The sequence below is a fragment of the Gymnoscopelus braueri genome (genome assembly GCF_963280865.1).
Source record: "Gymnoscopelus braueri genome assembly, chromosome: 21".
NCBI lineage: Eukaryota > Metazoa > Chordata > Actinopteri > Myctophiformes > Myctophidae > Gymnoscopelus > Gymnoscopelus braueri.
Window position 1 is genome coordinate 31,847,472 of NC_137623.1, and position 19,037 is coordinate 31,866,508.

The 19,037-nt window shown below is 44.3% G+C and overlaps 1 protein-coding gene across 2 annotated transcripts in view; it reads right to left on the bottom strand.

Annotated features, from left to right (window-relative positions):
- The window catches only part of LOC308077613 (partitioning defective 3 homolog), a 669,238-nt gene that overhangs the window by 306,595 nt on the left and 343,606 nt on the right, over nucleotides 1-19,037 (bottom strand). For both annotated transcript variants that reach the window (XM_080418368.1, XM_080418367.1), the window contains exons 6-8: nucleotides 16,040-16,149; nucleotides 14,239-14,322; nucleotides 5,513-5,638 (exon numbers count right to left, since the gene is read on the bottom strand). In XM_080418368.1, the coding sequence (XP_080274494.1) occupies nucleotides 5,513-5,638; nucleotides 14,239-14,322; nucleotides 16,040-16,149 (320 nt within the window). The remainder of the gene's footprint in view (nucleotides 1-5,512; nucleotides 5,639-14,238; nucleotides 14,323-16,039; nucleotides 16,150-19,037) is intronic.

Genomic DNA, 19,037 nt, shown 5'->3' on the forward strand with positions numbered 1-19,037 from the left:
TAAAGGTGGTCCGTCTCTGAAGATGTTACCAGGGAAGATCTGTGTAACTCTGGAAAACCACAGTTAGAACATTTAGCGTTCAATAAAAGCCTATATTGAATATATTGATCTGGTATTGATTAGGAGATCTCCATGGCAATTAGAAGGGATTGGTTTATGGCAGGTTATTAATTTATATTTTGAATTACATTTGATTATTTAATTAATGTCATTCAGTTTTGAATTACTTTGGTATTGGTACAGACAGACAGACAGACAGACAGACAGAGCTATGGTGGACAGATAGTTAAAATCAACAGTTAAAATCATTCCTGATAACATACATCATTTTATAGTGCATAAACAATCAGTTTGTAATTATATTGGTATAAAGGTGACAATGGTGACATAACATGTTTTATATTGTAGTGTTTGTCATTTATGGATCAGGTTTGAATTCTATAGTTTCTATGTGATAGTGATGATGTCTGTTGATGTATTTGATCTAATTAAAGATGATGAGAGTAAAGTGAGTCAGACGTGTGTTTGTAACAGTCAGCATTCAGCAGATCATACACTAGATAGAAGGTTTATAAAACACATATAATACAGATCATACACTAGCTAGAAGGTTTATAAAACACAATACAGATCATACACTGTGACTAGGTTTATAGTGGTGGACAGTAACTACTCAAGAATTTGAGTATGCTACTATAGTTTTTTGTTTTGGGATTGACCGGACGTTTCGTTCGTGATTTTTGGCATTTTTGGTAAAACGGGCCCCTCCCACTATCTTTGGAAGCCAATTACGGACAAACGGTAAGAACTATCAAAATGCTGCTTGGATATATTTATCACATGGGTTCAAAGATCATGTGTACCGATTTTTGTGAAATTTGGATACAATATGTGGGAGGAGGAGCTAAAAGTGTGTTTTGAAGAAAATTAAAATGGCGGAAAATATATCCAGCCGCATATGGGCGTGGCCTATATGGGGAGTTGCGTCATGACTCATGACCCAAGGAATCCAGGGAAAATTTTGATTTTACGACCTATGGTTCAAGAGTTATAGGCCAAAATGTAAAGTGGGCAGTTATAGCGCCACCATGAGGCCGACTGGTGTAGTTATTTTTTTATAATTAGGGGATGGGACTTTGAACCTTCCCTCCAAGTGTTGTAACTGTAGCCCTTATGGTTTCCGAGAAAAAAATACTTGAATGTGAGTCCCATTATAAGTCAATGGGAAAATTAATTCGCGTGTGTGTGTGTGTGTGCTTGTCTCTCTCTCAGAGAACGAGACAGATGATGACTGAACAAGGCCATCGTTCAACACAAGCATCAACAGCGTGCATAATGACGGGACATGCAGTGTGGAAGCATCGCACGCTGAGAGCTTTCCAAAGAGTATAAACCAGACAGAGCATTCCTTTAGACGTGGAAAAAAATGGAGTCAAAGCAAAATCTTTGACTAGATTGCGCGTGCGTGCGCGTGCGTGCGTGTGCGTGTGTGTGTTTGTGCGCACGCGTGTGTGTGTGTTTGTGAGGCAAAGCCACGACAGGAGCTCCACACACGTCGTTTCCAGACACAAGAATTGTTTAGTCCGTATCACCGGGCCGCACTTAGCATATAGATAGTCTTGAGCCGGAGGAGTGAGCCACAGCAGGACTTGATGACGGCGGAGAAAGGAGGGGGTGGGGGGTCGGGGGGGGTCCTGGAGTTCCCAGAATGCAACCACAGCAATGACCCCCCCCCCCCCCCCCCCATCATCACAAAATGACTTATTGACGATCGCTAAGCCTCTCTCAGGCCAACGATGAGCGGCACTTCATTTGAGCCGGCAGTAGCGCTAGCTTACTGCCCTGGGATCTGATCTGACTGCAAACCCCCCGTCTTTATTCTCATCGTCACTGTCGGGGCAGAAAGCCCCTATCTCCGTATTTTAACTTTTTGTGTGTTTGTTAGTAAATTAACGCCCCTACTTGATCCTACTACAGCGTCACACGAAAGCGTCAAAAGCAGCAGATCTACAAGCTCGAAACGCGGCGCGAAGCGACGCGTTTCGAGCTTGTGGATCTGCTACTTTGAATATGAATCCTGAAAAGTAACAGTTTTGTACATGTGAGGTTTCCACCCGACAGAGACGATATGCTAATTTACAGATATATGACAGTGACTATACGGACCATGGCATAATGTGATTCAGTGTGTGCATGCGTGTGAGCGCGCGCGTGTATTTGTGTGTGTGTGTGTGTGTGTGTGTGCACGCGCTTATGAATGCACGTGTTGGTGTGTGGCTCTGACACTCCAGTAATCAGCTGCCGCACGCAGCTGATTGAATAATAAATTACCCTATCAATGCATCATTACATTCAGTTAGATTAAGCGCCTCAAAATATTTACCCATGCAAAACAATCTAAGGAGATTAGAATATCACTTTAACCCAGTCAATCCGGGATTCACAAACGTCTTCTAGATCCTAATAATATCAGTGGTTCTCAAACTTTTTCATGTCAAGGACCCCCAAAATGATATGCATTTGGCCGTGGACCCCCATCTCTAAATATTCTGTTCCAGGGACCCCCAGAAGCAAAGATTTGAGTTACAAATGTTTGCTTAAAATATATATATATATTCAAAGATTTGCAGATCTACAAGCTCATAGCGCGACACTCTGTGCTGCGCTATGAGCTTGTATATCTGCTACCAAATAATGGTTAAAATTTTAAAGGACAGGTGCTTTCCGGTCTTAATGGCTTAAATAGACGCCCCGGTGCCCCACACACAATCAAGGAGAGAGAGATAGAGAGATAGATAGATAGATAGATAGAGAGAGAGAGAGAGAGAGAGAGAGAGAGAGAGAGAGAGAGAGAGAGAGAGAGAGAGAGAGAGAGAGAGAGAGAGAGAGAGAGAGAGAGTGAGAGAGAGAGAGAGAGAGACGAGGGAGGGAGGGACGAGGGAGGGAGGGGTGAAAAGTTTAGTTCCTTCATTTTTATGCACAATCACAGCCACCAGATGCATTTGGATGCCGGCGAGGAGGGTGTGCGTGTGCGTGTGTGTGTGTGTCTGTGAGTGTGTGCAGAACGATTCAAAACATTGCTCCCTTGTGGATTGGGAGTGTAAGCCTCTTTCACAGTAGAAGAGCCTTGGAAGCAGCTGGGATGTTTACTAATGACAATAGCGCCGTTCGACGACGTGAAGAGAAAAAAAAGAGAGAAAGAAACCGCGGCAACAACAAACTAACACTCCAGTGGCTTTGCAGAGTCTGATGAGCAACATTACCATAATGCGGCAAGGTAGCCGTGATAGTCGGGAGCAGCAGGAGTCTCATGGGCGGACAGCAACGTGTCTGATAGCCTCGCCAAAGTTTGTTTTCGGGGGAAAAGATTCTGGCAACGCTCGATCATAATAAAGTGATCCAGTCAAAAGTCCAGACAATTGGAAAGAATAAACCAGAAAAAGAGTGTTTGTGACTTGCATAGACAATCAGCCTTTAGCGCCTGACTGTGTTTCACAAACACGAGGTCTTCGGCCTTATCGACGACGTCGATTTGTAACGGAATATTGTTTTGTGCTTGATCTAAACCGTTTTCCTTGCAGTTATGTCGTGTGATTTTCACATCGATGCTGTCTTGTAAAGTGTCACTGTCCGGTCAATGCCATTGTCTTGCATACCATTATTGTCCTAATTCTTGCGGGACCTTCAACGCCAAATTCACAGCAGCAGCGGGATTTCGCTTCCACGTTCTGAGAAAAGGGGTGAGGTTCAGCAGTAGAAATCACTAGCGCTTCGGGTGTGAATTCGGCATAGCCCCAATGTCCCTGTTTTGCGCATTACATTATAGGCTAACATTCATTTCTCCAAAAATAATAGCAGATCAACAAGCTCACGATGTGGCATCGCAAGGCGTTGTGAGCTTGTAAATCTTCAAGACGAATAAATGTGGTTAACCGCAACCAATGCCTGTACTCCACACACTGTCAAAGGTGATTGTGAGTTCTGAATATACTGTAAACTTTTACTGAACAACTATGAAGCCCATTGATTGCCACAGGACTAACTGCAGTCCAGGATGGACATACAGTAGGGCAGCACAAATCCAAGCCATTTCATCCAAGCTGGGCTGATGGAAGACAGACCACCTCAGGAGTCTGCTTCCTCACCCCAGCCTGGATGAAAAATGAGCTATTTCTCCTCCCTGGCACACACGCACACACACACCTGTATGTTTGTCAACGTGCGTGCGTATGCGCGCTTGCGTGCGTGCGCGCTTGCGTGCGTGCGTGTGTGTCCATGAGCACATGTGTCCCTGCAGTGGGGGTGTACATTTTCTTGTGCCCCTGCTGCATTTGGTGGTAGGACTGTGGCTTGAGGGTAAATTGGGTGAAGAAAAAGCCTTATATCTTCATTCCACTTTTTAGGAAATAAGCAGAAGTGGAAAAATCGATGGGAGCCGAATTGAGTAGAATGTGTGAGGCAGTGGGTGGAGATGCTTCATTTATCATTCGTTGCGCACCGCGGTGTGACGTGTTGTTGTGAGCTTGTAGATCGGCTATTTTTCGATCACAGGGACACCGGTGTGCAAAGGGGTACTGTATAAATCAGGCTTAACCCATTGAGACCTGAGGCCGGTTATACAAATGCCTTATAAATTAGTAGTGCTCACACTTGAAAGATTTTTTCAAATATGCTAAAAAAATAGCAGATGTGCAAGCTCGCAGCGCAGCACGAAGTGACGCGCTGTGAGCTTGTAGATCTGCTATTTTTGAATAGCCAACGCTATCTGCTGTAGGTTGAGTTTTTGCAATGAGAAGATACTGTATAAAAATATTTTTTAAGAAATACAAAGTGAACTCTCTGAACTTCAATTTAAACCCTCTTTCAGACTCCACTTCAACCCCTCGTACTTCACTCTCCTTCCATTCCTTCTTCTCCCCCTTATTCGCAAGATGCTACCTTACCATGCAGAAATATCTTTTTTGGGGGGGGGGGGCTTCTCTCAGAGTATTGGGGAGTGCATTCCACGGGGTTGGGGCAACAAAAGCCCCTATCGCCCCAGGTACGGTACTTGTTCCCGGGGACCTGAAGGAGTTTGACGTAACCAGACTTGAGGGAGCGGGAGGGTACGTGACGTCCGAGGAGGTCGAAGGGGTAGGGGGAGAGCCATATTTTTCAGTGCCTTATCACCTATAAGGCGAGTAGTATTTGAATTTTTTTAAGATATTTTTTCATAGATACAGTAGACTGACAGGAAATGGGGAGAGAGAGATGGGGAGTGATACACAGCAAAGGTCGCCGGGATCGGGATCCGAACCCGCGACATGCTGTCAGCCTAGGTGCCCGGACCACTACGCCAGCGGTCCGGGTCCATGTGGCGAATAGTATTTTGAAGTGGATTCTTTGTTTGACCGGAAGCCAGTGAAGGTCGTGGAGGACTGGTGTTAATACCTGTCCTGTGGATAAAAGTGTCTGCTAAATGCCTAAATTGTTGTAATGGTGTAATTGTGTGCTGTAGGGGTGACTGACTTACTGTTCAAAGCGCAGGTTGCGTATGTCCCCCTTGTTGATCTTCACGATACAGTCGTCCTCCTGGAACAGCCCCTCTTGCTCTGCTTTGCCACCGCGCTCCAGACGCTTCACCAGCAAGCCCAGGGTCCTGGAATCATGCCAACAACACAGCATGTTACTATGCGGTTTTATAATAAATATTGAACCAACTTGGGGCACTGGTGGCTCAGGTTGGTGCCTTGCATGGTTTCCTCCGCCATCGGTGTGTGAATGTGTGAATGTAAAGTACATTGTAAAGCGCTTTGGAGTAAAGCACTATATAAATGCAGTCCATTTACCATTTACCACTCGACAGCGACGATATGCACGGTACAGTATACAGCACAGACTACAAGTTCAAGGCCTGTTTTTCTTTTTTCTTCAAGCTTCACCTGCATCCTTCTATGTAAAAGACCAAGACCGTATAGATGGAGAGAAGAAAAACACACTGGAAGAGGAGGGGGTTCAAGTACAGGTAAAGGACAACCCACCGACTCAAAAGAACTGATATGAACCCTATAGGGATTATTATTACCCCATTGCAGCTAGAATGAAACCTGCCCATCGCCGAGAACAAAGTGGTGTTTCTTGTGGCACTAAATTAAATTTGAAGCCCCACGTCTGTCTGTCTGTCTGTCTGTCTGTCTGTCTGTCTGTCTGTCTGTGGGTAATCCAGAGTTTCCGCTGCTTGATCATGTTATGGCTTCAGAGCACATGCTGTGGTTGCATCCGTCAGAGCTTAAGACGTGAGCTGGCAGTGGCAAAAAAATATATATACACCCTGCCGATCTCCATTGCGGTGCCGCCTCAGCAAATCTCTTCAAAAAAGAAAAAGAAGAAGAAGAAAAAAAGGCAACCTTTACCTTCAAAAAGCTCCCCCCCCCTTGTAAATAAATACATCAAGAGAGTGCCTTGGGGGGGTTTGCAGATAATGCAAAGAGATCAGACGCAAGCGCTCACACAGCACAACTACAAACCTCTGTGTGTGCGTCTCTCTCTTCTCGGAGGTGCAGAACTGCCTCAGGGTGCAGGTATAGAAACGAGCGAAGCACAGGTGTTTGGAGTCCTTGCAAAGAAATCAAAAAACTGATGGAAAACTTTATAGCTAGGGGTCTTCAACAGGGGGTCCGGGACCCCTAGGGAGGGTCCTCAGAGTTACTACAGGGGGTCCGTCCAATCTTTGTGTGATATGTTTTTTTTTTTTACTGTAACCACTTGAACCCTAGCATCCCTTTTCTGAGGAGAACTTTAGCCAAAAATAGCAGATCTACAAGCTCACAACGCCTCGCAGCGCGAGGCGTATAGAGAGGGGTCCCTGCTTCATCTCTATCTCAGCTAGGGGGTCCTTGGCCTGAAAAACATTGACGATCCCTGCTTTTTAGACTTTGCTTCAGAGAAAATTTTAAATAACTATAGAACCAACCAAGTGCAAGCTAATAACACGCGGTGGACATTTTCTTTTTATACGATTCATTTGCGATTCAGCCGCGCTGAAGGACACAAAGCAACGTGTTCTGCATTGTTTCCTGCCTCCCCACTCCCCATCATTTCAATGAATATATAAAACAGATAGCGAATTAAAAAGTCTGTACTGGGCTTTTTTTTATAGTTCCCTTGCCCAAGGGCAGATTCACCACAGAGCTGCTTTGCATTTCATCCAAACAAGGTCAATCTCCAAATCATCTGTCTAATTGGCTGCATAATGTGGCCATGTACGCTCGCACAGATTTAACCCATTAGGACCGGGAACGCATCTGTGTCATTTTAAGATTTTTTTGGCCATCCAAAAATAGCAGATATACAAGCTCATAGCGCGGCACCGAGTGCCGCGCTATGAGCAGCTATGAGATCTGCTTTTTTTTTTAAATTAGATTTTTTTTGTGCAAATCTTTTAATATATATACATTTCTTAAAGCGAACATTTGTAACTCAAATCTTCTCTTCTGGGGGATTCTACAAATGTCTTCTAAATCCTATATTAATTTTTTTTAAACTTACTGTATGTTGCTATAATATCAGTGGTTCTCAAACTTTTTCATGTCAAGGACCCCCAAAATGATGTGTATCTGGCTGCGGACCCTCCATGTCAAAATATGTTGTTCCAGGGACCCCCCAGAAGCAAAGATTTGAGTAAAAATTGTTTGCTTAAAAATATATATTCAAAGATTTGAACACATTTTCCACGATTTTTCAAAAAATAGCAGATCTACAAGCTCCTAGCGCGGCACTCGGTGCCGCGCTAGGAGCTTGTATATCTGCTATTTTTTGAATAGCCAAAGAAATCAAAAAATGACACACGGAATGCGTTCCCGGCCTTAATGGGTTAAGGACAACAGAAGGGCCTTGGCTGGCTCTCTCTCTTGGTGGCTGAGCCCTGCCTCACCAGGTCAGCGTTAATTGCAGAGTAAATGCGGCAGAAAGTGGGAAAACTGGACATGACTGGATGTCCACCATCGTTTGAAAAGCACAGCAACAAAAAGGGTGGCCATGAGGACATGACAGCCCGAGCCGGGCCCCCGGGGCGAGAACCTCTTAAACCATTCAATCCGGGTACGCATCTGTGTCATATTTAGAATTGAGCTATAACCATTCATTTGTACTCTGGCTATTCGAAAAAAGCAGATCTACAAGCTCATAGCTCTAGCTTGTAGATCTGCTATTTTTTTTAAATCTTGAACATTTGTGCAAATCTTTGAATATATATATGTCAACAGGGGTCCCTGGAACAACATATTTTGATGCGGATCGGCGGCCAAATACATATAATTTTGGGGGTCCTTGACATGAAAAGAAGTTGATATAGCAACAATAGTTTTTCGGAAAACTGTTAGGATTTAGATGAACATTTGACAAATGACAAATGTTCACTTTAAAAAAGATATATTCAAAGATTTTCACAAATTATCATGATTAAAAAACAGCAGATCTACAAGCTCATAGCACGGCACTTGGTGCCGCACTATGAGCTTGTATATCTGCCATTTTTGGATTGCCAAAGAAATCTCAAATGACACAGATGCGTTCCCGGTCATAATGGGTTAAGCACTTTTCAGCATGGCATCCCTAATTTGGGCATGTCATTATAGATAGTTACACACACACAAAAAAGTCAAAAAGTGAAAAGAAGAAGGAAACAAAAGTCTAATGTTCCAAAAGAGCGATAACAGCAGATCTGCAAGCTCGCAACGAGCAAGCAGAGCGGGGGGGGGCAGAGCTTTAAACATGGGAGTCTCTGTTGATCCAGAATCAGTATTCTGAGCAGCGGCTGCCGTGATTAGGGTTATGGCCTTGTCTGCTACAGATGTGGGAGAGATGATGATTTCATATTATTGTGATTACTCTAATGCTGAGCCACTTTCTCTCTCAATTACATGTCATATTACTGATGGAGCCGGACGAAGTTCGACGTGGGAACTAAAAAAAGCGCCGGTTAAAGCTGCCAAGCGATCACCAAAGGCGACGAAGTCTGTAACAGAAATGTGAAAAAAAACTGATTTTGGATGATAACCATAACTGAAACAAGCTATAGGGGTGGCCACACAAAAAAAACTGGTGCTTCAGCCGTTGTTTGGCTCGAAATCATAGGAGAACCGTTTTTGCTGCTACTGGTATATAGCACCATACCCATCCCAAAGAACCACTGAAGAACCCTGAGGTGCTACAGTATATAGCACCACAACCCCTGAGCCGGATTTTGCTTGAGAAATACACTGTAAGCAACCAAATAACCGAAAACAAGCCCAAAAGAAGCGACTATATCAGTTTAACCACTTTAAACCTATATGTAGATCAGCTATTTTCAAATGGCCGCAATGTATACAGCGCTGAAGTGGTTAACGAATGTTTTGTGATAATAATCAAAATCTACAAAGTAACTACAAAGTTGTCAAATAATTGTAGTGGAGTATTCAAGTATTCAAAATTGTACTTTAGTACTTGAGTAAATGTAGCTACTTTACACCACTGTCTGTGACATGGGAAGATGCGTTCTCAGAGAGACCACCTGCTCTCATCTACCGCCTTTAATTAAATAACAGTGCAATCAGGATACATTTTAATGCGACGCAATTATGACTGTCGCTTGATTACCATTCTAAATGATCATGAAGTGAGATGTTGTTACTATCCCCAAAGACACATCTGTGTGAGGGTGAGCGTGGTAAAAAACGTGCGTATGAGTGTGAGTGAGTGAGTGAGGGAGTGAGAGAGAGAGAGAGAGAGACAGAGAGAGAAAGAGAAAGAACATCCCTGCAGTTCTCTCTCCCTGACCGTATAAGTTGATGTGAGCATCGTACGTGAGTGGAAGGAAAATGCCAGCGATGTCCGTTCCGTTGCAGTGCCTGCAGTTCCGTGTCGGCTGTCTGAGAGAGTCCACTGTTTATCTGACCCCTGTGGCCCTGGTCTGGGCACTAATGACAGCCCACTGAGCCTAATGCCTCCTGCTTTTTAGCACAAAGCACGGCGCAGGGAGGGCCATTAACATCCCCCAGACCAGTCAGACGCGTCGTCTTATCATTGAGTTTTGCCCGCTAATTGAGGGCTCTCTGATAGCTATTACCGCCGGTCTTTGCTGATGGAGGTGGAATTTGGTTACCAAGCGGCCATTGTGTAGCACAAGAGGGCTGTGGAATTATGTGGAAATACCTGTGTGCTGAAATTGCTCTTCGCACAGTACTAATGTAGGCTTGCCAAAGAATGGCTTCATTAGAACTTTTAGCAACGTTTTCCGTTCTAAGTTTCAAAGTGGTAGCAAGTAATTTCAGCCAGTTTTTTTTTTCGTTTTCGTTTCGTTCAGGAGGACTAATCGTGAATGGGAATGGCTGCGCTTGGGTGGCGCAGTGCTAAAGTACCTGCCCACCACCACGGAGGCCGCGGGTTCAAATCCACCGCGGTGCATCCGGCTCCGTCGAGCGTCTACAACAGGGGGTCCGGGACCACTAGGGGGTCCTCAGAGTTACTACAGGGGGTCCCCCAAATCTTTGTGCGATAGGATAATGTTTTTTACAGTACATTAACCACTTGAACCCTATCATCCCTATTCTGAGTGGAACATTAGCCAAAAATTGCAGATCTACAAGCTCACAACGCCTCGCGCTGCGAGGCGTTGTGAGCTTGTAGATCGGCTATTTTTGGCAATGAGGTTTGGTGGGAAAAAAGAGCAGACTAAGTATTGACAGTTCAAGTGGTTAAATGTCTGAAAATGCACATTAATCCAACCTACACTGATGATGGTGCTGTCAAAGTCTATGAAACTGTCTAAGAAATCTATGAAAATGTTTAATCTGCAACACAATTGTATACAATATGTAGCGGGGGTCCCGGCTTCATCTCTCTCTCGGCTAAGGGGTCCTTGGCCTGAAAACGTTGAAGATCCCTGGTCTACTCTACACGAACATAATTGGTGTTCGGGAGGGAGGGAAGCCGGGCGGGGGAGGGTGATATTTGTAACTGCACGTATTCCTACGGGCTGGGGGGCGGAACCTATCAGCAGGGAGTGTTGGGCGGGAGGAGTAGGACGAAGGCTCTACGTCTTCCCGGTGGGGGCTCCTCACTGGCAAGTGAGTCAGTAGGATACAACAGCAGTGACAACACAGAAACGTGTGTGGTGTGGGAATCAATTGACTAAATTAGGGAGAAAAAGGGGAAAAACTAACAAAAAAACGAATGGGAATGGCTACGTTTTTCTTCCTTTGAGTCGGAGCGAGTCATGGGGCGTCACTGGGAACAGACTCGGAGCAGCCAATCGCCAGGGGTCAGGGCTAAATATAGGCTCGGCAACGACCACTTACGGAGAGCCGTGGGATTAGCGTGCCGCGGAAATGACACGCGGCAATCTTCAATGTCAAGCATACTGTACTGTATACGCCCCCCCCCTGCACTGCGCTGTATGTCATGTCAGCCCATTTCATCTCCTCGGTCCTGCACGTTCACCTCCTGACTGTCCCGCAGCCTGCCTGGCTGCATGCGTCTCCATCCCCCTGCAAAGAGTCCTTGCATCCGTCTGACCTTGGTGGCGTGCCAGTCCCTTTGGCGTAGGCCAGCATACTACCCCACCGTGATATAGATGAGCTTTTAGGTTGATTACATTTGGCTACTTCCTATGTCTCTCATATATATACACACACACACACACACGCACACACATACCGTCTCTGTCGGGTGGAAACCTCATATGTCTACTTTTCAGAATTAGAATCAGGTTTATTGTAACATCACAGGTTTTACAAAGTAAAAACGTGGGTGAAATTAGCTTTCGTACATCGTTCCCATCGCAACGTTATTTCCATAGAAGGAAGAGGGGGATGAAGAAGAGGAGGGAGATTAAACAAGAGAACAACAAAGCCAAACAAGTTATCTACATATTTACACTACCTGGATTCTAATTCAAACATAGCAATCCAAAGATCTGCTTTTGATGCTTTTTGTGTGACGCTGTAGTATGATCAAGTAGGGCAATAAATTACGGAAAAAAAACACAAAAAATGTAAAATATGGAGATATATACAAACAGCAACGATATATATACATACACACAGACAGACATGTGTGTGTGTGTGTGTGTGTGTGTGTGTGTGTGTGTGTGTGTGTGTGTGTGTGTGTGTGTGTGTGTGTGTGTGTGTGTGTGTGTGTGTGTCCTTGAATAACCATAAACTCTGATGCATTCCACCTCCTGTCCCGCTTGTCATTGACGCTGCTGTATTGGTGAAAAAGGGGAGGGGCCTGCAAGGACCGCTGTCTACCAACCCACTGAGTCACCTTCAAGGCACAGTAGTGGACCCTATTGTGTGCAGTGGTGGAAAGTAACTAAGTACATTTTCTCAAGTACTGTACTTAAGTAGCCTACAGCTTTGAGGTATTTTTTACTTTACTGGAGTATTTCCAATTGTAAATAATTTAACTTCTACTCCACTACATTTCAGAGGCAAATATTGTACTTTTACTCCAACTTTAGTTACTAGTTACTTTTTTACTCGATTTTTATTATTATTACAAAACATACAATAACCACTTCAGCACTTCGGCTATTTGAAAATAGACGATCTACAAGCTCACAACGCGTCGTGATGCAACACGTTGTGAGCTTGTAGATCGGCTATTTTCAACAAATTGTATACGTTTTGAAAATGTGTGAAATAGGACATTCTAAATAGCGAGTATTTTTACTTTTGGTACTTTAAGTATATTTTGATACCAATACTTTTGCTGAAGTAAATTCTGAATACCGGACTTTAACCGCAGTATTTCTACATTGCAGTATTGATACTTTTACTTAAGTACAGAATGTGAGTACTTCTTCCACCACTGATTGTGTGTGAGGACTCGAATGAAAGAAAAGGATAACAAGGAAAAACATTGAGTCAAAAGCTAAATCAGCTTTCCTCTGAGGTAAAAACCACTCACGTCTGGATTGAGTCTTTCGGTCCAGCAGGTCGAGCGGCTAAACTAACCCCGGGAAAATAAAGCATGAAAAAGAGGCCAAGAGAATCAAAGTCGATAAAGGAGGAATAAGCCTCTAGCGCCATATAAAAAAAACAGGAGGCAAAGAAAAAAATGAAAGGTCAGGGAGAGAAAGAAACTATGAGAGATGAGTGTAATGGTGTTACACATCAATGAGCCACCGGTAAACAGATGCAGGGACATTAACTAGGGATGCAAATTATAGATTAATTCATTAATTGATAGTTGATAACCTTATCGATCGATTAATCGATTCATTGATAAGGGGTGTTTTTTAGGACCAAAAGGAAAATTATTGTCCGAAGCCGAAAATGAGTGCAGAAACATAATTGCCTTGATGTATAACATTAAGTTAGAGTTTTCCCTGTATTATAGTTTGTTGTGTGGCGACGTCACACACCAAAAGGTCTGCTATTTCTTCAGCTATACTTTTAAACCTTTACCAGCTATTTAAAATGCTGTCTTAAAGTTTTGATGTCCTCACAAGTAATACAAACCTGTGTGTGTGTGTGTGTGTGTGTGTGTGTGTGTGTGTGTGTGTGTGTGTGTGTGTGTGTGTGTGTGTGTGTGGGGGTGGGTGGGTGGGTGGGTGGGTGGGTGTGTGTGTGTGTGTGTGTGTGTGTGTACGTCACGATAGAATAGTGGAGCACATAGCGAAGGACATATCAAAATATCATGCATTTACAGTGAGAATGTGATAACCCAGACATATTTACATCTTTGACAGCTAATACACCAGATGTTGTTGTGGTTGATGAAGAGTCCAGAGAAGTGTCTGTGTTTAGAGATAGCCTGCACCTTTTACCCTAGCCTAGAGGAAGCCTGACAAAGGTCATTAAATACCAACCCCTCCTACACACCATTTCAGAGCTGGGTTATAGGTGCAGACTATTTGTTTTTATATTCGGCAGCCTGGGACATACCCACAGACTGGTTGTTAGAGGGCTTCAACAACTTAGGATGCCCAAAAAGGCGGCAAAAAGGCTGGCACAGTACTGTGCTATCTCTGCTATAATTGCCAGCCGCCACATATGGTGTAGACGCTGTTACTTATACCCATAGAGTACTGAGTGACATGCCTATTGTATCATGAAGACATATGCCATGATTTTGTGAATGTAACCCTACTGCACCTATAATATTTGTGTCCCTGTATATATTATCCTTTATGTGGACATAAATAAATGGTTAATATGTGCGTGTGCGTGTGCGTGTGCGCGTGTGTGTGTGTGTGCGTGTGTGTTTTCTTACCTCAGGTCCTGAGAACTGAAAGGCACTACATGGATCCCCAGCGGCCCTCCTTGGTTGGACACCTCGACCGGCTTGAGCATGGCACTGTGGAGAGGAGAGGAGAGGAGAGGAGAGACATGTATGAGTACAAGAAAAAACTCGGCACATGATTGAAAAGAAAACAGGGATGCGGCACACAAAAGACGACACACGCTAACATGACAGGTAGACCATTGGTTCTCAAAGTGGGGTCCCTGGGGGGAGGGTGGGGGGGGTTACAGGGGGTATATATCAATTTGGGGGTCCTTGGCACAAAAAAGTTTAAGAACTACTGAGGTAGACGGTGGGTGGGTGGGAGGGGGGAACCCGGACTGCGTCGTTGCTTCAGGAGACCCGCGGCCCGTTGTCCGGCTGTCCCCCCACACACCCACCCACACCCACACAACACAGTCATCCATTACGCAGTCGGGCCCACGGACCTCGGGGTCGATTACAGACCCAAATGGAGACTCCAATTAAGTGATTAAGATCAAGGCCCCGACGCTAAAGCAAAGAAGAGATTAATTGAAAAACGCGCGACAACACCGGAGCAAGAGAAGGAGGGGGTCCTTTTGTGTGAGATGAAGACGTGACTGTGTGTGTGTGTGTGGCGGGGGGGGGGGGGGGGGGTTAGGTAGTTGTGGGGGGCACAAATGAGGAAGAAGAATGGGGAGATGCAGACGGTGATGGATACATGGGCCGGGCTTTGACTGTGAGCTCTGCAGTGAGCCCTCATCTTCTACTCACTACAGTTAGATGCAGACTCTTTATAGTGTTTTATGAACGGCGATGCCGTATGTGATTTGTAAACACCAGCCTCAGCAGGGTCATTGTACTGTATGGTTGAGACATTGTATAAGATATACGATACGTCAGTGGTTCTCAAAGTGGGGTTCGAGGACCCCCAGGTGTTTCTTGATGGGGTTCCAGGGGGTCTTTGGCTAAATTATTGATAGTTGTAGAAACCAAATGGACCAGTGGCGCCGGCGCCTGTTTAATTAAAAGACACTGTGTCCCCTCACAATTCAGTCCAGTCGAAAAAAGAAAAAAAAAAGGAAAAAAACATTTTGACAAAAATAATTGTTTTGAAAAAAAGTCCAGTCCCTCGCACCTCTGTGCCGAATTGTACCGAATTAACCGAAATAAAGTATCAAAACCCCCCAAAAATGAACAAACCCACCCGAAAAAAAAGACGTCCCCCCATGTTTCCCATTTCCATTCCAGCACCCCTGAAATGGACCCTTGTGTGTCTGTAACTCTGAGAGTTAAGGGTGGTCCGTGGTCTAATGTAGAGGTCCTTAAAGTGGGGTCCCCCAGGGGTCCTTGTGGGGGTTCCAGGGGGTCCCCAGCCAAATGATCGATAGTTAGGAAGTAGGAACCGATTGGACCTTTATGGGTCTGTAACTCTGAGAGTGTACAAATGGTACAAATGGAACCAAGTGGACCTCTCGGAGTTAAATCAACACTGATGATACCACAGTGATTGGGGTCCGAGAGATGAAAATGGTGTCAAATGGGGGTCCGTGGCCTAATGCATATCAAAATGGGGGTGCTTGAAATTACTGTAGGTGGGGGTCCCTGGCATATCATTTCAAATGGGGGTCCGTGGACTAATATGTGCCAAGTTGGGGGGTCCTTAACATGAAAAACTTTGAGAACCAGTGGTCTAATTATTAGTCCACTGGTTCTCACACTGGGGGTCCTTTGAGAACCACTGGGATACATAATAACGGGGGGCCCGTGTCGGCCCCCGCCCCACATTCTAGGTGCGTGTGACACTCACTCCAGACCCAACGCCGGGGAATGTTCCATGGAGGAATCCGCCCTTCCCACTGGCTCTATCCTCCCATTCCTCTCTTCCTCTCTCCTGATGTGCTCCTCTTCCTCTTCCTCCTGCAGGGACAGAAAAACACAGACAACAAGACAAGAGGATGAACACAGGGCCAAGGGGGTAAAAAAAAAAAGGAAAAAAAGAACAAGGTGACAGGATAAATCATCAATCGGGCTGCGTATAGCAGAGGACGGAGAGACAGGCTGGCTTTGTCTTTCTGTCAATCAGTCAGTAAGTGAGTCTGCCGGTGCCTGAATCTCTCCTCTTTTCTCTCTCTCTCTGTCCTCCTGGCTTTTAATCCATTAAGACCGGGAACGCATCTGTGACATTTTAAGATTTCTTCAGCTATTCAAAAATAGCAGACCTACAAGCTCATAGCGCTATGAGCTTGTAGATCTGCAATTTTTTGAAAAAACATGGATAATTTCTGCAAATCAATGAATATATATTTTTAAAGCGAACATTTTTAACTCCGATCTGTACTTCTGGGGGGTCCCTGGATGGAACAACATATTTTGAGGGGGGTCAGCGGCCAAATACATATCATTTTGGGGGTCCTTGACATGGAAAAGTTGGAGCACCACTGATGAAGCAACATACTGTTTTTAGAACATTTTTAGATATGTATTTGGCCGCGGACCTCCGTCTCAAAATGTTTTGTTCCTGGGACCCCCCCAGAAGCAAATATTTGAGTCACAAATGTTCGCTTAAAAAACTAATATATTCAAAGATTTGCAGATCTACAAGCGCTCATAGTGCCGCGGTATGAGCTTGTATACAGTATCTGCTATTTTTGAATAGCCAAAGAAATCTTAAAATGACACGGATGTGTTCCCGGATTGAATGGGTTAATCCAATTACCTGCAGAGTAGTAATGCTTCCTGTGGTAAATCAAAGGGGGACTCTCTCTCTCTCTCAAGTTGGAGGGCATAGCGAAGGGCTCTCTCTCTCTCTCTCAATGCCCCGGCGACATCCTGGCCGGAGCCAAAACCAAAATGACGACCAAAGTGGCCCTTAATCGATCGCGAAGCCGCTCTGCGTACCACGGGGAGGGGGGGGGGGGGGGGGGGGGGAGTGGTGGGGGGGGGGTTCTGGCCGGGCGTGGCCGTGCACCGCAGTAATCGGATCAGGTTCCAGGGGCCTGGGGGTCATTTGTTTTCTCTCTCACGCTCTTCCGTTCATTGCATTTAGAGTCTGTCTACCTCCTGCCAGGGACACCAGACAAGTGGGCTGCGAGGCGGTGGCTTTACAGATGGACGGATGGACGGACGGATGGCTGTGGACAAACAAATGCACCATGCTCTCCTTAACCACTTAAGCTCAATATACGTTGTTGTACGACGAATAGCGAACATAGCTCTATAATGCCATTCCCAACAGAGGTGCACCAGGTTAATGTGGTTAACAATGGAGAGGTAATAAATAAACTATGTATCTGTTCTGATTACTTTATGGAGATGGAACAGGTCTAGTGTATTACAGGACTGACAAGGTGATTGTATAAAGCATGTACTGTAGATAGGTATGAGGGATACATTAGACATACTACATCAATTTGATCAGATAAAGTAATATTGGATGAACTTTGGAATAGTATAGAACAATATCTTCTGATGAATTAGAATAATGAAGTAGCAGAATACATTTTGTGGGAAGGATTTAAAGTCATCTAGATAAAAAACACGAATAAAGAAAGACAAGGAACATTTGGACAATTTACACATAATTGCATCCATTAGAGAAATCCCCTTGGAACTGGAAGAAAGACACTAAATAAACGTTTAACATACAAAGCTGAAGGAGCTATAAGCGAGGTATTGTGAAATGGGTAAAAGAGCAAGTCGGTTACTACAGCATTTCAACTTCAAAAGGCCTGTAAAATAAATAATACACCCAAAATCTGCAGAATCTTTGGCATCACAGAGAGATATAACAGAAGCTTTTGGAGCTTGTTATAGCGAATCATTTGCAGACTCAGACGCCACTTTGGTAACGAATCAAATCAAAGACTTGTTTTGTAGAATACACTTACCCCCAGCACTAACAGAGGAAGAGGCACTTGATATGATAAAGCCAAAAACACAACAGGAAGAGTACATGACCAGGAACAGACGGATTTCCCGGAGAATTCTAAAAAGTGATTTATGCATTATATCAAGAGAGGATCTTCCACAAACATGGTTTGAAGCCATTACATAAAGAGGGGAAATACTAACTAAATGTAATCAGCCTGTTACGCAATGTCTTGAAACTACTGTATCAAGCAATATTCTGGCACAAAGAATACTGAAGAATGTTGCAAACATTTTGAACATTCTTCAGTAACTTTAGCATTGATTAAACCTGATCAAACAGGGTTTATTCCACTTCAACAGAGAGCAAATAACATTAGAACTATAAATATCATATGAAGTTTTTTTCCAAGAAGTACTGCTAGACTCCCAAGCGGTGTGGACTGCAGACTTGCAAGGAAATAAATCCAAGGCAACTCCGTCTTTGATGAAAAAAATACAGTTATTATTTAGTCAATATCTTGTTAATACTTTTCACTGGTAAAATATTTATAAAATCCCACAGACACACAAAACCACTTTAACATTCACTTACAACATTTTTCAAAAGTAACAGAAAAAGCAGATCTACAAGCTCACAATGTGGCACGATGCAACGCACTGTGAGCTTGTAGCTTGACGTTTTTGATACTTTTGCATGATCGATTTTGTCCATCTTAATAATTTGAGGCAACTAAAAGGGCACTACTTGGAGCGCAGGTCTTCGCCAGACTGGGTGGCCTACCCAGGGCGGGGAAAATAGCGTTTCTACGACATACGGTTCAACTTTCCGCCCCGATGGGCCGAAGTGAACGCACTTACTGTATAAATGATCATTAAAACATCTGTTTACAATGTGTTCTGAATGCACTACCTTTGTAGATCTCAAAAGAAACGTT